This window comes from Perissodus microlepis, chromosome 2, assembly GCF_051167445.1.
Source record: "Perissodus microlepis isolate ML-2025 ecotype Zambia chromosome 2, ASM5116744v1, whole genome shotgun sequence".
NCBI classification, from domain to species: domain Eukaryota; kingdom Metazoa; phylum Chordata; class Actinopteri; order Cichliformes; family Cichlidae; genus Perissodus; species Perissodus microlepis.
In genome coordinates, this window is record NC_140462.1 from 11,135,005 (window position 1) to 11,154,025 (window position 19,021).

General features: G+C 39.3%; 1 protein-coding gene across 2 annotated transcripts in view; it reads right to left on the bottom strand.

Annotated features, from left to right (window-relative positions):
• Positions 1-19,021, bottom strand: part of spock1 (SPARC (osteonectin), cwcv and kazal like domains proteoglycan 1) — a 107,473-nt gene that overhangs the window by 9,539 nt on the left and 78,913 nt on the right. For both annotated transcript variants that reach the window (XM_084945814.1, XM_084945806.1), the window contains exon 7: positions 16,776-16,896. In XM_084945814.1, the coding sequence (XP_084801940.1) occupies positions 16,776-16,896 (121 nt within the window). The remainder of the gene's footprint in view (positions 1-16,775; positions 16,897-19,021) is intronic.

The window sequence follows — 19,021 nt, forward strand, 5'->3', positions numbered from 1 at the left end:
TCTTCAAGCAGTGGTACAGGAAGAAGTCTGCGTCCTTCAAGAAAAACATGATTTTCATGCAGGACAATGCTCCATCACACGCGTCCAAGTACTCCACAGCGTGGCTGGCAAGAAAGGGTATAAAAGAAGAAAAACTAATGACATGGCCTCCTTGTTCACCTGATCTGAACCCCATTGAGAACCTGTGGTCCATCATCAAATGTGAGATTTACAAGGAGGGAAAACAGTACACCTCTCTGAACAGTGTCTGGGAGGCTGTGGTTGCTGCTGCACGCAATGTTGATGGTGAACAGATCAAAACACTGACAGAATCCATGGATGGCAGGCTTTTGAGTGTCCTTGCAAAGAAAGGTGGCTATATTGGTCGCTGATTTGTTTTTGTTTTGTTTTTGAATGTCAGAAATGTATATTTGTGAATGTGGAGATGTTATATTGGTTTCACTGGTAAAAATAAATAATTGAAATGGGTATATATTTGTTTTTTGTTAAGTTGCCTAATAATTATGCACAGTAATAGTCACCTGCACACACAGATATCCCCCTAAAATAGCTAAAACTAAAAACAAACTAAAAACTATTTCCAAAAACATTCAGCTTTGATATTAATGAGTTTTTTGGGTTCATTGAGAACATGGTTGTTGTTCAATAATAAAATTATTCCTCAAAAATACAACTTGCCTAATAATTCTGCACTCCCTGTATCGCTTTCCTTCTTATTGTACACTTTTTCTGACTTCACTACACGCCTCATCTTTTCCTCTCAAAGTTTCTAGACTTGGCACTATGGCTCAGAATGAGTCTCGATGGACTCTTATCTTTTTATTTTGTCTGCATTGTTGAAATAGTTTCTGATAGTTCCAGCACTGCTGAGAGCATAACGAGCCCTTTCAGAGGGAGTAAGTTAGAAAGCTGAAAATATTCACATATACATCCGATGCAGAGAGTTATAAAGGTCTGTTCTCACACATTTTTATGTTAGAATACATTACTGTGCAAAAGTCTTGAGCCAACCCTCACCCTTTTTTTATATTTTGTTAGCAAAATGGGAAATAGGTGCAGCGATTTATTGAAGCATGTGCAAACACAAATGGAAACACAGTATATAAGGCAACATGAGAGCCTGCACACTTCTAATGATCCTTGAAAGTCAATTTTTGGCCTCCTTTATTCTTCAACACAGCCAGAACTCTCTCAGGCAGCTCTTCAGGAATAGTTCTCCAGGCTTCTTAAAGGGCATTTAAAGCTCTTATTTGGATGTTTGTTGACTTTTGTTCTCTTCTCTTTCAAGATGATCCCACACTGGTGTAGTAACCAGTCCGGGGACTGGTGAGGCCAGTCCATGACACTTATAACTCCATTGTGTTGTTTTTCTATCCAGGTATGTTTTTACTGCACTGTTGGTGTTTTTTCATCACGATGAAAAAAGAAACTGTTGCCAATCTCATATTTTCTAGATCAGCGGTCTCCAACCTTTTTTGCGCCACAGACCAGTTTAACTCCAACAATATTTTCATGCACCGGCCTTTAAAGGTAAATACAACAAAATAAAACCAGCACCAGTACAAAAAAAGGGAACATTTATTCATAAAACACATGGGAAAAGACCCAGGGAAACCGAGTTAATGATAAAAGTTATTTAAAAAAAGATAAATACCGATAAAAACCTTGAAAACTATACATTTCACACCCGAGTCTCAACTCTCATGGCCCAGTGCCAAATTGGCTCGGCCCGGGGTTTGGGGAACGCTGTTCTAGATGGTATTGCATGATGGATCAAAATCTGGCACCTCTTATTTTATCCTCCACTTGTAGATTTTCCTTACATTTTTTAAGGGCACGTGACACACCATGCTGAGGTACATCAGCTTGTCAGTGTAAAATACTATTTTATGTCTAACTATGTGATCGTGCACATTTTTCATAGATTTGACTACAAAAATTGGGACAAATTAAGGGTTTTGTGCCAAAAGATACAATTTAACATTTGTCTGTTATGTTTAGAGACAACAGCCATTCATCCCTTGAGGTAGGTCTATTTTTAAGCTTCCATTTCTCTGTAAATGTCAGCTACAAGGACTGAAATTGAAACAGAAAGAAAGGCAAGAAAGTCTGGGTCTATGAAAGCAAACTATAAAGAAATGATGTGTGGCTCAAATTTTTGCACAGCACTGCACATCATATTAACATTAACATTTGTATAAAAGCTAACCTTTAATGGGTTGTTCCTGTAGTCGTTGTATTTACTTCTTTTCACTTACAAAATCAAAAGCCATGTAGGCCAAATCTATCCCTGGATACTTTATAACTGTCTAAGGTTCTCAGCTTTCCCCCCTCTTTTCATTAAGTTGTCAGGATTTTTCCATTGTGCATTTTCATAAAGAAAGTTCACTGACAGCATCCATCAGTTCACGTAGTTTCCAAAGAGTTTTGTATGTGATACTGCAGAACTATGACTAAGCAGCAACACAGTCCTTGATTTCCTTGTGAAATCATAACTGATGCAACAGGTGTGAGAAAAACAAAGCTGAAAAGTTTTGCACCTTGTCAGCTTCAAGGAACTGGAAGATCTCTTTGGTGGCTTTTATATTTTAGCAGCAAATTTAACTCTTACTTATCACAGTGCAGAGTGACAAAAAAAAGGCAGCAGTGGGCAGAATAAATAGAAACCTTTGGGTAAATAGCTACAACTAAGAGCAAAATGTGCACTCTACTTTAAATAATAAACCAGACAACTGCTTTCCATCTGTTCTTAGGTGGTGGAGAGACTGCAGTGTCAGATTTGTCAAAGCCCCACTCTAACCTATCAAAGAGAGTTTGACGAGGAACCTTTACAGGGGATGGAGCAGACAGAGGCAACAAGCCAGCCAGTCAGACACTCTCACACACAGACACACGCACATATATAGAGGCAGCGTTCTCACATGAGAAGCTATCGATCATAGCTGTGGGTCAAATATCAACCACTGAATCGTGGCTTAGAATCACCATCTATCCTTCTTCCTTCCTTCTGCTTTCCCTCTCACCCACCACCTCCTCGCATCTGCTGTCTTTCATGTCTGCGAACCTGGATGAGCAAAATCTGGCACCTAACTAAAAAAAAAAAATCACAGTCTACGCGTCCTTCGCAGACTGATTCAGAGGAAAACTACCTGCTGTATGTGGAAAAGCAAAGTTAAAACTGAAATCCATCACAGAAGATCCCACCACACATACATATAAATATATATATTTATGTGCACACTGGATGAACACGGGCAGCTCCAAAGAAGACTGGTTTGTGGGTATTCTCTGTGATGCAAAAATGCAATGTCCTGGTAGCTCACATAGCTAAATGGTAGTAGCCAAGTTTCAAGGAACCACTACGACTAAAAAACAATGATCTCTCAGTATAAAAGAATAAAATATAGTTTGTGTAATTAGTCGGTAAATGTCACAATGCCCATGATTGAATGTTAGCCACTTGAAGACAAATGTGCTAATTAACTAGATTAAAAAAAAAGGGGGAAAAAAGGGAACAAAAATCCCAGCATGAGTGCTTAACATTTCAACATCTACTGCTTTCAGACTTTAATCTTACAAAACTGATGCATGAAAATGCAAAATACTGTATGCGTTTTTCTGTGCTAAACAAGCCCTTAAATGTCTCTTATGCAATGACAACAGTGAAGAGAAAGGCGAGGCAAAGCTATTGAATTTAGTTCAATTCAGGTTTATTTATACAAACCACAACAATCACCTCAAAGTGCTTTATACTGTAAGGTTCTGAAAACAACCCGTAACGATCAAACAAACCCCTATGAGCGAGCACTTTGTGACAGTGGGAAGGAACAACTCCCTTTAACGGGAAGAAACATCCACAAAAGGAGAAGAGAAAAGACAAAGAGAGCATAGTTCTCCTAAATCTTCCAGAAATCTTCTCCCATACTCATCTGTGCATTTTTGCACAGATGAGTATGGGAGAATTACATATGTCAAACCCTCCAGGGCAGTTTAGGTCATGAGATAAATGTGTGTGCCAGACGTTCTGAGATACAACTCCAAATATCAAGAGAAATTAGGCCTTGAGGTCCTCTGTGGGTCCCCTTTATCACCTGTAAATAATTAACTAAGCGTCTCACTGGCTCCAGACAAAGGAAAAGGTAGGTGGTGATCACCTTGAGACATCGAGAGTAGCGTCTGATTGAATCAAAATTAAAGATAGATGGAAAGCGAGAGAGGATTGGTGAGAGGCAGTGGAAGTGGAAGGAGATGGCATTTCTTAACAAGGTAACAGAAAGAGAAAGAAAGGAAGTGCGACAGTAAGGAAGGAGATACAAGGAAGATAGAAGGTCAGATTCATTAAAAAGATACAAAGGTATGTTTGATTTCCTTTGCCCCGAGCTATCAGCGTTCCAGAGTGATTTCACTGGCACTGAGCTAAGTTTCGCCCAGATAATGATCAGTAATACAGTGTCTACACAGGCAGAGAGACAGGTAGAGATAGAAATTGGCCAGATACACAAACAGCGGAAGGCAGACAACCAATTCAGGTTTAGCCTTAAGAGTAATTTTATTTTGGCAAAATCAGTATCTCTTCTACTTTTTTACAGCTCATTTTTCAAAGTGGAACTTTTCTGTGTAATCCAACATCACTGGATATAAAACAGTCTAGAGAGGCTGGAGGGAAACGTGTAGGGATTAGGGAATTAATAAACTAGCAAACCAAAAGTAACCATTTCAGTCACCATTTTATTGGTTATTTAAATTTACGGCATGGCCTGGATATGATAAGGCATGTGAAACTCCTTGTTTGATACTATAGCTATACAAAGACAGCAGAATGCAGAGATTCCTATTATCCTGATGTTGGATTGTCCATGCATCACTCCAAACAGGTTATTTCCTCTGTGATCCTTGTGGTGATAAATACCCCTTTGGTGTGTTACATATTCAGAGCAGTGCCACAAAACAAATAAAAACAAAGAGTGGAGATTCTTATTAAACTTTTAGAAAATGCAACTATTTTCCCCAATTATAACTAATCATTCTTGTAATTATTATCTCCAAATGTGAGATATCGGAGCAGCCACAAGTTCTGGCATATCTTAGCTGTTTATGTCAATGCAATTCTATTTTTCTGCCTTAGATTAACTGTAATTTAGGCCTCAATTACACAATGCAAATGCGACATGCTTAAAGTTGTAACCACAAAGTTGTACACTAACCCTGCAGATGACTCTCAACATGATGCTAATGCAAAATCATTTAGGAATTATGCATCAACGTAAGAGCAAGGTGTATAGTCAGGAAAGACCAACAAAGACTGTTTGAATAAATGATGAATCCAGCCTATGTTTGAAAGTGGTGAAGACAGTCTCAACAAGAAATACGAAAACACTCTTCACGCTGGTCAAGACTCTGGAAAAAATCCCTGAGCAATTGGCACACGTCAGGAGAGCATAGGAAGTGTGGAGGCAGGAGAAAAGAGAGCACAATCTGTCCTCCTGTGTGCTCTCAGTAGAACTGTGAGACTGAAATGCCAGGGAAAATTTAATTTAGCGAGGGGATTTAGCCTGTTCAGCATCTTATAGTGCTCTTTGTTTTGTCAGTGTCTTTTTTCCCAGTGACAGCTGACATAAAAATGATCTATTATTACTTTAAAAATCTCATTGACCATAACCAGCGCTGACTTACGCCGTTATAGAAGATCATCTGCTGGATCGCTTCATGTCAGGTCGAGTCATTGTTTTACTGGGGAAAGTAATGATGTGCAATGTCACAGAGTGCTGCCTCAGGGGAGATGACAGATCAAATGAAACCTCAGCACCCCTGTGTCGATGTGTTAACCTTCTCTGACAAACAGGCAAACAGCAGCAATGGATTTCTGAGCACATCAGGATTAAATGTTCATTAGGAAAACTCAGAGAAATTACTGGTTAACGCATGTAATTAACCTGCAATTATGGCCTAATTCTTAAGATTTTTCTAAATTCTCTGTTGCAGACAATTTATTTTTCCAGAGCTTTTGTAAGTTACAATACTGCAGAGACTTTCTATCATCCGTTTATGCAAAGCAGACACTAATTTGTCCCCATATAAATGCAGTTCAGAGATGCATGTGTTTCACAGTCTTCTAAACAATCAAAAAAATCCCCAAAAAACAAGAAACAACAGCAACAATGAGAAAGACAAAAAAGCGGAGGTGGAACTTTAACCCAACACTCTGCAAAATGATGGAGTGGAGGCTTGAGACAGAAAATAAATGAGAAACTGATAGAGTTGGGAGAGGGAGGAGGAGACTGAGGAGTCAAAGGGAAGAGTGGGAGTGATGTGACTGACAAACACACATGTTCCCCATAGGCCCGCTACCACTCAGTGATAAATAAAGGTTATTAGTGTGGTTTAGGGAAAAGTATACTCGCAAACATGAAATCTGAAGACTACCACTCTGCCTTGTCAAAGAAAAACAACAATATTCACCCTGCTCTCCAAATAAATTGCATGCTGCAGTGTAGACTCTTCTACAGCTATCATTCAAAATCAAGGGAGTGTGCAGCAGACAGAAGATGCAAAGACTGAAATCTATGTACAGAAAGTGTTTGATGCCTTTGCATAGTCATATGACAGGCAACAAATTCATTTATTCCCAATCCTCAGACTATGTGGCCCCTTGCGTGCCCTATTCCGTCTGTGTATATATGTTCTGTCTTGTAAAAGCCTTTTTATGGAAGTGCAGACTGAACTAAAAAAATGTAGCTATAATAAATATACATTCAGTGTTCACTTTGCCATTCAAACCGAGCGTCCAAGTGGAGAAGAAAACTGATTAAAGTGACTTTAAAGCTGGCTTGATTGTTTGTGCCGGATAGGCTGGTTTGAGTATTTTAGAAACTGCTGAGCTGCTAGGATTTTCCCACTTAACCATCTCCAGGGTTTACACAAAATGGCCTGGAAAAGAGAAATATCCAGTGAGAGGCAGGTCTCTAGGTGAAAATTACTCGTTGAAGCCAGAAGTCAGAGGACAATGGCCAGAGTGCTTCAATCTGATAGGAAGGTAACAGTAACTCAAATAATCACTCGTTACAGCCATAGTATGCAGAAGAGTATCTTTGAAAGCACAACATGTCAAACCCTGAAGCAGGAGACCACACCTGTCAGTAAAGAACAGAAAACTGTAGGTTCAATTTGCATGGGCTCACTAAAATAGGGCAACAGAAGATTGGATAAATGTTGGCTAGTCTGATAAGTTTTGATTTCTGCTGCAACATTCAGACGGCACGGTCAAAAATTGGCACTAGCAAACATGAAAGCATGGATCCATCCAACTTTGTATCAACGGCTGAGCTGCTGCTGGTAGTGTAATGGTGAGGTGGATATTTTCTCGGCACACTTGGTTCCCCTTACTACCATTTAAGCATTGTTTAACTCCCACAGGCTACTCAGTATTGTTGCTGACCACGTCCATCCCTTTATGACCACACCGTACCCATCTTCTGATGGCTGCTTCCAGCAGGATAAAGCATCATTTCACAAAGCTCAAATGATCTCAAATTGGTTTCTTGAACATGACAATGAGTTCACTGCACTCAAAAAGCCTGCACAGCCACCAGATCTCACTCTAATAGAGCACCTTTGGGATGTGGTGGAACAGGACATTCTCATCATGGATGTGCACCAACTGTGTGATGCTATCATGACAACATAGGCCAAAATCTCTGAGGAATGTTTCCATCACCTTGCTGAATCAGTGCCACAAAAAAAGCAGCTTAGAAAGCAAAAGTGATCCAACCTGATACTAGCACAGTGCAAATAATGAAGTGACACCTAATTTAAGAGTTCAAATTCTTTGAAAAACTCCAACAATATAGCAAAATGTACTGCTCTGTATTCTGTTACTTTTAAGCTTGAATACTTTACTACGCTACATCCTACATTAGCGTACAAAAAAAGCAAACAAACAATAAATAAACAAAAATCCAATGACTAATAAGTTTACCTCTTCTGTTACATAAGGAATAGTGGGTGACTGTTTAACACAGGGTTAATCAGAAAATATTTAATTAGATCTCAGGTTGCAGAAAAAGTGCTACATGTTGCCCTGGCAGCAAATTCTAAGGCATCTATATTCAGTGTTTACTTAATGTAATGGAAAGGAATTTAAAGTGTCTTGTTTACTGGGTTTACTGACAGTTATATAAATATTTTAATCATTAGACTCACCTTAACAGTCTATGTGCTCATTATAAATAAACGGTATAAAACGACTACAGGAGTAAATTTAAGTAAAATGGTAAATGGCCTGTATTTGTATAGCGCCTTTACTAGTCCCCCCTAGGGACCCCAAAGCGCTTTACACACCCAGTCATCCACCCATTCACACACACTGGTGGAGGCAAGCTACAGTTGTAGCCACAGCTGCCCTGGGGCAGACTGCCATATTGCGCCATCGGCCCTTCTGGCCAACACCAGTAGGCGGTAGGTGAAGTGTCTTGCCCAAGGACACAACGACCGAGACTGTCCGAGCCGGGGCTCAAACCGGCAACCTTCTGATTACAAGTTGAACTCCCAACTCTTGAGCCCCAAGTATTAGAGCATAATGTGTTTTCCAGCCTCAGTGTAGCCCCACAGTGTTTACAGGAAGATATGAAAACATGCACATTATATTTAAAAAGAGAATATTATGTTTGGCTCATTTAAGCACTTCTTGTAAATATAACAAGGTCAAATCAGTGATATTAACAATTACAATAAATTTGTGTAATTTATAAGATTTAAATAGTGATATAATCATAAACAGTTGAACTTGATATCATATAAAAGTAATAGCAAGTCTATTTATGATTTTAAATGATGTGTTATATGTTTTTAAAACTTGATCTCAGAGCATCTAATACCTCCGGGGTTGCAGCTGAAACAATCAGGCACACACTGTCTTACAACACTATAAGAATACATGCAAGCATAACATCGGTTTAATGGAATATGCTATTGTCATTATAGCTGGATATACCAGAGCCTTAATGATGGTGCCACATACTGATAAGTCGTGTAATTGAAATGGTGTGCTTCTTTTTTGCAGATATGCCTCCTGGCTTTAAATGGACTTGATCCAGTGCTTTTACCTTGTTACGAACGACTTAAAGTCCTTAGGGCACACATGCTTAGTGTTTTTTTTTTTCTGTTACTTACGTACTGCTTAGCACCCGGTTGGATTTGGGCACTTAACCACTGTGCATTTTTCTAATATAATAGTTTGCTCTTTATTTAAAAAACATGCTGTTCTTCTGCTGTTTGTGCTTTTATGTTGCAAACACCACTAATTCCCATTCATACATAAGTTGCATGAATGGGAATTAGTGAAGCCACGTAAGGAAAATGTTGTTGTTGTTGTTTCATGAGGTTTAGCACAGACAGATGTGGTCAAAGTGATTCCTTAGTCATTGCTGCAGTAAAAAGCTTTGAAGTAAAACTTTGCTGTCTGTCAAGAAAGGCACTGCATGGTGATTTTATACCAGTCAAAAGTAATAAGCAATCCCTTTGGATTTAATTACTGACATGTTAATGCTAAAAATAGTCGATTTCCTAAGACTGGAGCCAACTAAATTAAGTTTGGCAAGCTACTTCTTGCTGCTCCCTTATTCCACACCACAGCAGGTAGTTTGTGTTTGATGTGGCATTTTTTTTTATACTAGATGTACGGTGGCCCTGAGAGGCCAAATGGATAGCAACTTAAGAAAACAACAGCAAAAAGAAAAACGCTGCAAAAGCACACAAAACACAACGGAAATAGGAAAAAACAGATTTCCAAAAGCACAAGGGAAGTGTTTCTCAGGAGACAATAACCCAATGGACCAGTTGCAGGAACCAAAATGTGCTAAGAATTACGCTGGGTGACACTTAAAAGAAGTGGAGGATCTATCGGTTTTGTGAGGAAAGAAAAGATGAGAGGTAAGTGTGTTAGCCTGTAAGGCCTAAAAATCCGTCATCAGTATTATATGAATCATGATAAAAGACACCTAGCATGTTTTGGGTTCCTGCAACTGGTCCGTCGGGTTAATGTCTCCCCAGAAACACTTCCCTTGTGTTTTTTCCTATTTCCAATGTGTTTTGTATGCTTTTACAGCGTTTTTCTCATTGCTGGTGTTTTCTTAAGTTGCAGTCCGTTTGGCCTCTCAGGGCCACCGTATAGATGCCCTTCCTGATGCAAGCGGATCCTTATCTTTGACTTCAGGAAGGGCAGAGCAGACCCGGCCCCACTCTACATCCACGGGAACTGTGTGGAGAGGGTACACTCCATGAGGTTTCTGGGCGTGCACATCTCTGATGACCTCTCCTGGACTGCAAATACCACGGCGGTGGTTAAAAAGGCCCAGCAGCGTCTCCACTTTCTGAGAGTGCTCAGGAGGAACAACCTGGAGGAGAGGCTGCTGGTGACATTTTACAGAGCCACCATAGAGAGCATCCTAACGTACGGCATAACATCATGGTATGCAGGGTGCTCAGCTGCGGACAGGAAAGTACTGCAGAGGGTCATCAACACAGCCCAGAAGATCACTGGCTGCTCTCTGCCCAGCCTGGAGGTCACTGCAAACTCTCGGTACCTCAGCAGAGCTGGCAATATCATCAAGGACTACTCTCACCCCAGCAATCAACTGTTTGAACTATTACCGTCAGGCCGACGGTACAGGTCACACAAAACCAGGACAAACAGATTCAGGGATAGCTTCTTTCCCAGAGCTATCACCGTAGTAAATAAGCACAAAAACAATTGAACCTATTCCATACCGTCACTGTCATTATATTATGCTGCTACTCATACTGTCATTATATTAATGCTGCTATCCTGTATATATTGTACATACTATTGTTTGAGTAATACGATTGTTTTTTTTTTTGTACTTTTTATATTTTACATTTGTATTTATTATTGAAACTTGCACCAAGGGAGTGGCACTCCAATTTCGTTGTACTCTGTACAATGACAATAAAGGCTATTCTATTCTATCCTGAAGTCACACTTATAATATACAAATACTATGGAGTCAATAACAAAACTTTTAAGCAATTTTAACCCCCCCAAAATAGACGCTTGAACCTTTTTAAATGCGACTGATTGTAACAATCAGAAAAGTAAAAAAGTAAAATCTAACCAGCTTCAGGCCAGTGTCAAGCTGAAGCTCACCAAACGGTCAATTAAACCATCCAACGATATCAGAATCAGAAGACTTTATTTATCCCCAAGGGGCAAACTATGACTTATGATATGACTTCTGCTCTCTATAGATAAATAACCAATCCATGACACTCAGAAAAAAGACAAACGTCTCACTAAAAGCACAATCAGATAACATCAGCATGGAGTGGAAATGAGAAATTTTCCTTGAACACGACAGCCGCCGATGCCCTTTTCTCCCCACACAGCTTCACAGTTTGTTTCAAAGTTTGAATCAATAATTGCTCCAAGACATTCATAAGACTGAACACATTCCACCGTCTGACCCTTAATGGATGTGATCTCTTGTGTATGAGTGCATGTTCTAAAGCCAGTGATCACATATTACTTTTTAACAAAATCATCAAGGACTGTGCCACGGTTGGGCTCATTATCCTGGAGCTGACTAACAATAACAGAGTCATCTTTATACTTTAAAATGAGCCTGCTTTCATACCCAACTCTGTACACACATATTTGTGTACAGAATTTGTGAACAGATAATAAATAAGGGTAAAAGCACACATCCTGTGGGATGCCAGTCGCCTTCTGATTAAAATGTGAGACTGAATTGTGTTGAAGGTCAAAGAAAACTCAACAAACAGTAGCTAACCATGAGACCATGAGAAGAATTTCCTTCTAAGTGTTTAACAGTTATGTTCATCAAGGTTATTGTGGCATCATCTACTCCTTTGTGTGGTTTATAAGCTAACTGCATGGGATCAAGGATATACTCAGTTTGTTGAGATTTTCAATTATTTTCCTATCAACTGATGTAAAGATAATTGACAAATGGATTTAGGAACAGGAACTAAAACAGCTTCTTTCCATGCAACACTGTGCCTGTGAAGACTTTTTAAAAATGCAGTGAAATACAGGTTTCAGCTGTTAAGCACAAGATTTAAATAAACAACTAGGGCTGGGCCATATTATACCGTTCACGGTAATACCGGTATAATGTTAGGCAACGATAGGAAAATGAAATATCGCGATAGAATATGAGTAAAACGCGCATGCGCAGTGCCTTTGTTTTCATACGCACATGGCCGATTGTTGATTGAAACAGATGAACCAGAATTGGTTTGTAAAAATGGTGCAACTTAAGTGATGTGGAACTGGTTTGGTGTTTGTCCGTCAGATACACGACAAAGCACATTTTTTTTGCAGAACATGCAAGCGGCCGTCGTTATTGTCGTATTTGTCGGACTAAGATGCTCTTAAATCTGGGAGTAATCTGGGTCCTAAACCCCCCTCTTCAGGTCAAACGAACACTGCAGCATCACTGAGAGTTAAAAACTGTCTAAATTATTTCATCTTTAATAAAACGATCAGCATTGCTGCTTTACCAGGTGTAACTATGAAGTTTAACTTCCAGGCATCCATGAAAACAAAATGTATTACATTTAACGGAGTTAGAAGTTAGCAGGAAGCTAGCGGAAGTTAGCTCGCTAGTTTCGCTAGTTACCTAAGCATGATATTGCATGTTCTGACTGAGAGATTTCTGAAAAAAATCAAACGTACAGCTCTGCTATCACTTCCAACATAAATGAAGACAGGAAACTAAACAGCAGTGACGTTTGTAGGGTTACTGAAGTTGGGCTAGCTGGTATATAATGATGTGCTACGTGATCGCTAGCGACACAGCTATGTTAGCATAACATAAACAGTGAAGCTGGAGGACGAACACTAATAGTGATGGTAAATTTGATTCTTTTTACTGAATCGAGTGTTAATGAGTCACTCACCAAAGTGAATCGGGTTTTTTGAGTCATTTGATTCACTGAGTCAGTTGACCAGAGAGTGCAAAAATTTTACATTTTCACTCAAACTTAATTTGTTTCCCTTTTCATGTAAATCCCACTGCTAAGATGAATGATTCAAAAAAAAAAAAACAACAACTATTTTATAGAGAAAAAAAAGAGCAAAAACATTTCTAAAATTAAGCAATTTCCTATCAAAATTGCTTAATAAACATTTATTTTGTTTATTTGTATTTTAATAATATATTCCTTAAGTGTGTCAAATATATATTTTCTCATCTAAATGTCCACTGCGCTGTGAGCCAGGGGGCGGTAATGCGCCTTAACATTGGTTGCCAACCAAGAAGAAGAAGAAGCTGTGAGTCAGGAGGGAGGGGGTGAGTGAGTGAGTGATTCGTTCACTCGCTCTATGATTCAGCACAGGAGGGAGGGGGTTAGTGAGTCCTGAGTGATTCGTTCGCTCTTTGATTCAGCACAGGAGGGAGGGGGTTAGTGAGTCCTGAGTGATTCGTTCGCTCTTTGATTCAGCACAGGAGGGAGGGGGTTAGTGAGTGAGTGAGTGATTCGTTCACTCTATGATTCAGCACAGGAGGGAGGAGCGAGTCCTGAGTGATTCGCTTATGCTTACGATTCAGCACAGGAAGGGAGGGGGTGAGTAGCTCAAATGTGTTGTTAGCATGTTAGCAGCGCAATGCTACTCTGAACCGAGGAGCTATTTTCTTGATGTGAGCTTCTACTCAGGGTTTTTTCTTCCAGTTCAGAGCAGAAATGCTTTTGTTACGAAACTGGCTGTTGTTTTTTTCCCCCACAATTTTAATTATAAGCTAGATATATTTCTACTAATGGAATTAGTTTGCTAACAGCAATAGGGATGAGTCAGTGAGTCAGTTGGGCTTGTGAATCATGATTCACGAGTCAGTAAAGTGATTCTCGAGTATTGAACGATTCGTTCACGAATCGAACATCACTAAACACTAACACTTTTCCACTTATAAAAGTTAACGTGAAGGTTCCTCATGGTTAGAGACAAATGCAATCGCATGGCAGGATGCTGTAAACAGACCAAACTTCAGTCAGGAGAACAACTGAGATAATCCATCCACAATACGAGGTTAGTCATTAATATACTGCAACAACATGGGAATAGAGCAGCTGCCAGAGAATTCAACATTAATGAATCAATGGTACAGAAGTGGAGGAAGCAAGAAGAATGAGTTTAATAAAGTTTGATTTATCTGACTGCTTTGTTTCGCTTAATGTGCCTTATAATCCTGTGCACCTTATGGTCCGAAAAATACGTACTGCACACTGCAGTTTAATGTTGCAAAGCACCTCTTTTTAACTTCAGTGGATATTATACATGGTTATACTCAGGATATGTCAGCCCATTTCTACTGGAAATGCCTTTTGGTTAAACTTTCAGCAAGGAATTTGCATTTGCACTGTTAAATTTTTATAAAGCTTTAATGTACATAAAAACCAGCTTCTTGTTTAAGTGAAAATAAATGGAAGGTTGTCTTTTTGCGCTAGTAATGTTGTGGAGTTGTATTTTGTCTCGCATCAATTATATCGTCAGTTATATCGTTATCGCAAATTTTCAAATATATATCGTGATAAATATTTTTGGCCATATCGCCCTGCTCTATAAACAACCATAGAAATTGTCAGGTCCATGACATGTATTTAGTCTTATGGAGCAGAAAGCCTTTTCATCACTCCTTAGGGCAATGTTAAAATACTGATTATTTCCAAGCTTACAAGCAGTTCCTGAATCATTATGGCGGAAAGAAAAGTATGAAAATGATTTTAAAGATGATAAAGTATATTAGCTAACCTAAAGTCTGAACAGAAGCCATCCAGAGTGACCTGACTGCATGATTTGGGTCTTTTTTCATACTGGACCAGTCTTACTCAGGTTTATTTGCAGCCATTTTATTCTTTAAATAAAAACGAGAGAAGCCTAAAACCTGAAAAATCCATAAAAGTACCCATAAAAGCAAAACACTTAAAACACACAGAACATTTATACTAGGACGCCAAACTCTCACTGCTGGTCACTGCGTGTGCACGCGCCATTATCTATAAAACATCATATATCTAATAATAAATGTGCATTTTCCCATATTTACAACTGTGCATATGACAAAACAAACAAAATTAAAAAAAGAAAAAAACCCCACTATCATCTATTCCTTTTTATTAAATCTAATTAAAGTGAATATTAAAATAATAGCCTGCATGAACAGCTGTACAGGTACACATTAGAGTGCACACCATCTGTCATTCTTCCTGTGTCTGAATCTAAGCAGAGAAACAAAACCGAAACAAGCAAACACAGAGGGGCAGTAACACAACAGCACTGTTTACTGATATAGTGATGCTTATAGTCCTGCAGTTACAGACGCAGGTGTAATGCGAAGTGAGATATTTACTAGTCTGGTACAAATGTTCAAACTCCGTAAACACAGTCGAATGACTGCACATATCAACCTGATGCAATCTATTGACTGTTACCACAGGAACACAATCTCACACATACGCAGAGTGTTTTCCTCACCTACTGCCACCCCCATCTGTTTACCATTTTATGTTGCTGATCTAATGAGAGATTCTATCAGGTTGGGAGACGACAAACATTTCACTCATCCCTGCCACCTCTGAATGCACAAACATTTGGTTGGACCTGCTATCTGATGGATGGTTTTTAGGACAGGCTGTGCTGAAAAGGACAGTGAGAGTCATAAAAAGAGGAAGACAAAACCATAGATGAACTTATTTAAATGAGAAATAGGAATAGAAAAAATAGACCTCAGTGAAAAGAGTCAAAGCAGAGAGCCAGACAGAAAGAAACCCCAATGCTGCATGCTGACAGTGTCCAAGATCTGGAAATAGATTTCCTTTTTTCCCACAAACTCATCCACTCTGTTCCCACTCAGAGCCAGACTCTTAGCAAACCAAACACATAATTATAGTTTTTATTGAGCAAAGACAGAAGGGAATTAATTAGACAGCAGTCAAGTTGTTAAAACACTTCTCTGTAACCGCATCACTTTCTGTTCCCGCCATTCATTCAGACTTAAGCTAATGGACGAGACTGTAACATAAAGAAAGAGTTGTCATTAATTAGCCGACACTTTCCTTTTTTTGCCTGATGAACCTCGGGAGCTTTATAAATGCTTCACAATCAAATAGTAATTAGCTAAGACCTCTGAGAGTACAGTTTGATTTCTGTATGAAGTATAGATAGATAGATAGATAGATAGATAGATAGATAGATAGATAGATAGATAGATAGATCAACACTACACAAAGTAAAACCATTCCACCAATCCCCTATTTGTGAGAGAGGAAGTCTGTAACGATAACAATCCATCCTTTTCCTTTGCTGCTTTCCTTTAGATTGCATTTCTCTACCAGAATCTCTCCATCCATCTGCTGAAATCCTATTTCCATGACAAACAATAAGACACACACACACTCACTCCATCACTGATCCCTGCAGCTGTCAGAGAATGGGTGGGGGTGATGGGACGGTAAGGAAAGAAAATAACATAAGTAAGGAGAGGGGTGACAGGAAAAGGATGGAAACACTTTGAATCACCAGAGAGTTTGAGGGATTACCAGTGAAAGGATGTTTTTGTGTGTGTGTGTCTGGTGAGACATAGTAGAGTGCTTCTGAAGCTGAAAATTGCTAAAATGCAGATAATCTTTTTCAGCTCAAATAAAGGCAAACACGACTAACTACGTAACCGCCTAAATAAAAAGGAAGCAACTTTAAACCTGATAGTTAAAGAAAAAAGATGACTATCAGGTTAAGTACTCACCAGCCTTCTCGCCATTGTGCAGTGGTTTGCTGAGCTCCTGACTGGGCAAGCAGGGACATAGCCCATCACATTTCACTGAGATTTTCTTCCCAGACAGGCAGCTCTGGAACTCCAATTTACACTGTAAAAAACCACAAAGACCTTTTCAGGGTCTAATTCCCGCAATCACTGATAACAAGAGCAAAAAGGAAACACTAGTTTGACAAGTTTTTTTGTTGTTGTTTTGCGCTTTGAGAATGATGTTAAAACTTATAAAAAAATGCTGAAATAGTATTTCAAAGAAAATAATTGGGATTGTGAGGATAAATTTGTTATACAGTGTGGTGATACGTATAAGGGCTTTGAAGAGATGGTGCAGAATAAAACTAAACATGAAATAGTTAATTTTGTAAGTGAAATAGCTGGCAATAGACTTGACCTTATGCTCAACATTTTCACTTTATTCTCAACTTATTCTTGAAATTTTCACTTTATTCCTAACATGAGCAATACAAAATCCTTCAAACATTTTTTCCTTACACTTGAGATACTACATAGCTAAATAAATAAAAATAAATTAATCTGCATGTTATATAATGTCACCTGTGGCCTTGGAAGAGCTATGTAGAGTGTAAGACAACAAGCTGTCATTGACGAAATCATTGACGAAGTTTGCGGGAAAGAAATAAAAATAAAAACCAGAGTGCATGGGTGTATTAAAGATCCATATTATATACTGCAGTCTAAGGAGGCAACACTTCACGAGCACTTTCAGTCCAAAATATTGCCCTGAATCTACCTGACTGAACTGAAAGATGGTAACTATGAGCAAAAACATTTTTCTGCAAACCATGCAAACAAGTGCGAACTTTGGAAGATTTGGCAAGCATCAGGAAGTGAGTGTTTACTATAGAATTTGTACTGAGCTGCGTTATGTGGGAACTGGATGTTACCTGAGGTGAAAACAAATAATGGCGCTCCTTAGCTGGTATGTTTAAACCATGGTGGTTTATTATTCTATATATGAAATTACAACGAAACAAAAACGTGAATATTTCTTATTTGAGCTGATTATGGAAAACATTTGCTAATACGGGATTGGTCATTTATCTTGGATGAACAGATATGTCCGTTAAGCAGTCATGTAGACATGCCATTAGAAACCGAGATTCCCGTTGACATTCTATTATTCACTGCAGTACAAACCTAATGCAACCCAAAAAGCAAGACGGACTACTTCTGAATGTAATTTAACAGCATAAATCTCATTTCAGGTAAGTGAGGGATAAGAAATTGTTTGGACTAGTTGGAGGAAAAAAAAATCCAATTACCAGACCCTTCCAAGAGGAATAATGAAAACTGAAATGAGATATGTAAATACTGTTTGCGAGATGATGACGACAGGATTTGTCAGAGTGGGACCATGACGGTGCATAAACATCTATACGCATATCACGCCTTACACAGGCTTAGCCTTATCCTTCCAGCACTTTCATTTCCCACGTTCTAATTCAAATCCATCATTTCCTCCCTGTCATCTCTTTGATAGCGCCGCTAATGTTGCTTAATGAAATCTGTTGACAAAGGAACAGTGCTCTGTCCTGTTTTCAACATATTGAATTAGCTGTCTGCGGATGGGAGAGGGAGAAAGAGAAAGAGAGAGAGACGGGTGGGGATAGAGGGTGGGGGAAATGGATGTCCTCCCCCAGTCACTGTCAGAGAGAGAGAGGCACCATGAATCTTTATGTTTGTCTCTCTCCTGGGGTTAATGTGGTTTTGATGAAACAGTATTTTAACACCTGACTTGGTCAAGTAAAAATAGAGGTGAGGTGAGGAGAGAAACCGAGGGGAGAGGAGAGGAGAAAGGATGATTTAAGAGGAAGTAAGTAATGGATTTAACTTAGTGGGCCGAAGCCTCTCAGGAGATAAGAGCACTGTCCTCTTAATAGGATATTGAGTGTGTGTGAGAGTGTGTGTGTGGTTATGATGAGGGAGGCATGTAATGTAATAATAAAACATGAATAAGCTTGAGACCAGCAGCTCACTGGTGAGCAGAGTTTAAGTTGGGCCACAGGGACCCATCACTCCAGCAGCTAACTGAACCCCTCCAACTAATTTACCACAGAGAGCAGAGGGATTTCCTAGCCCTCCCCCGGCTTTTTGTTCTTCCTCTTGTTTCGCCTTTAACACGTCTCCTCCTCAGCTCAGTCCCAGCTCACAGGCAGGTTGGTCATTAGCGAGGCCTACGTCCCGACTTCTGCGGGTCA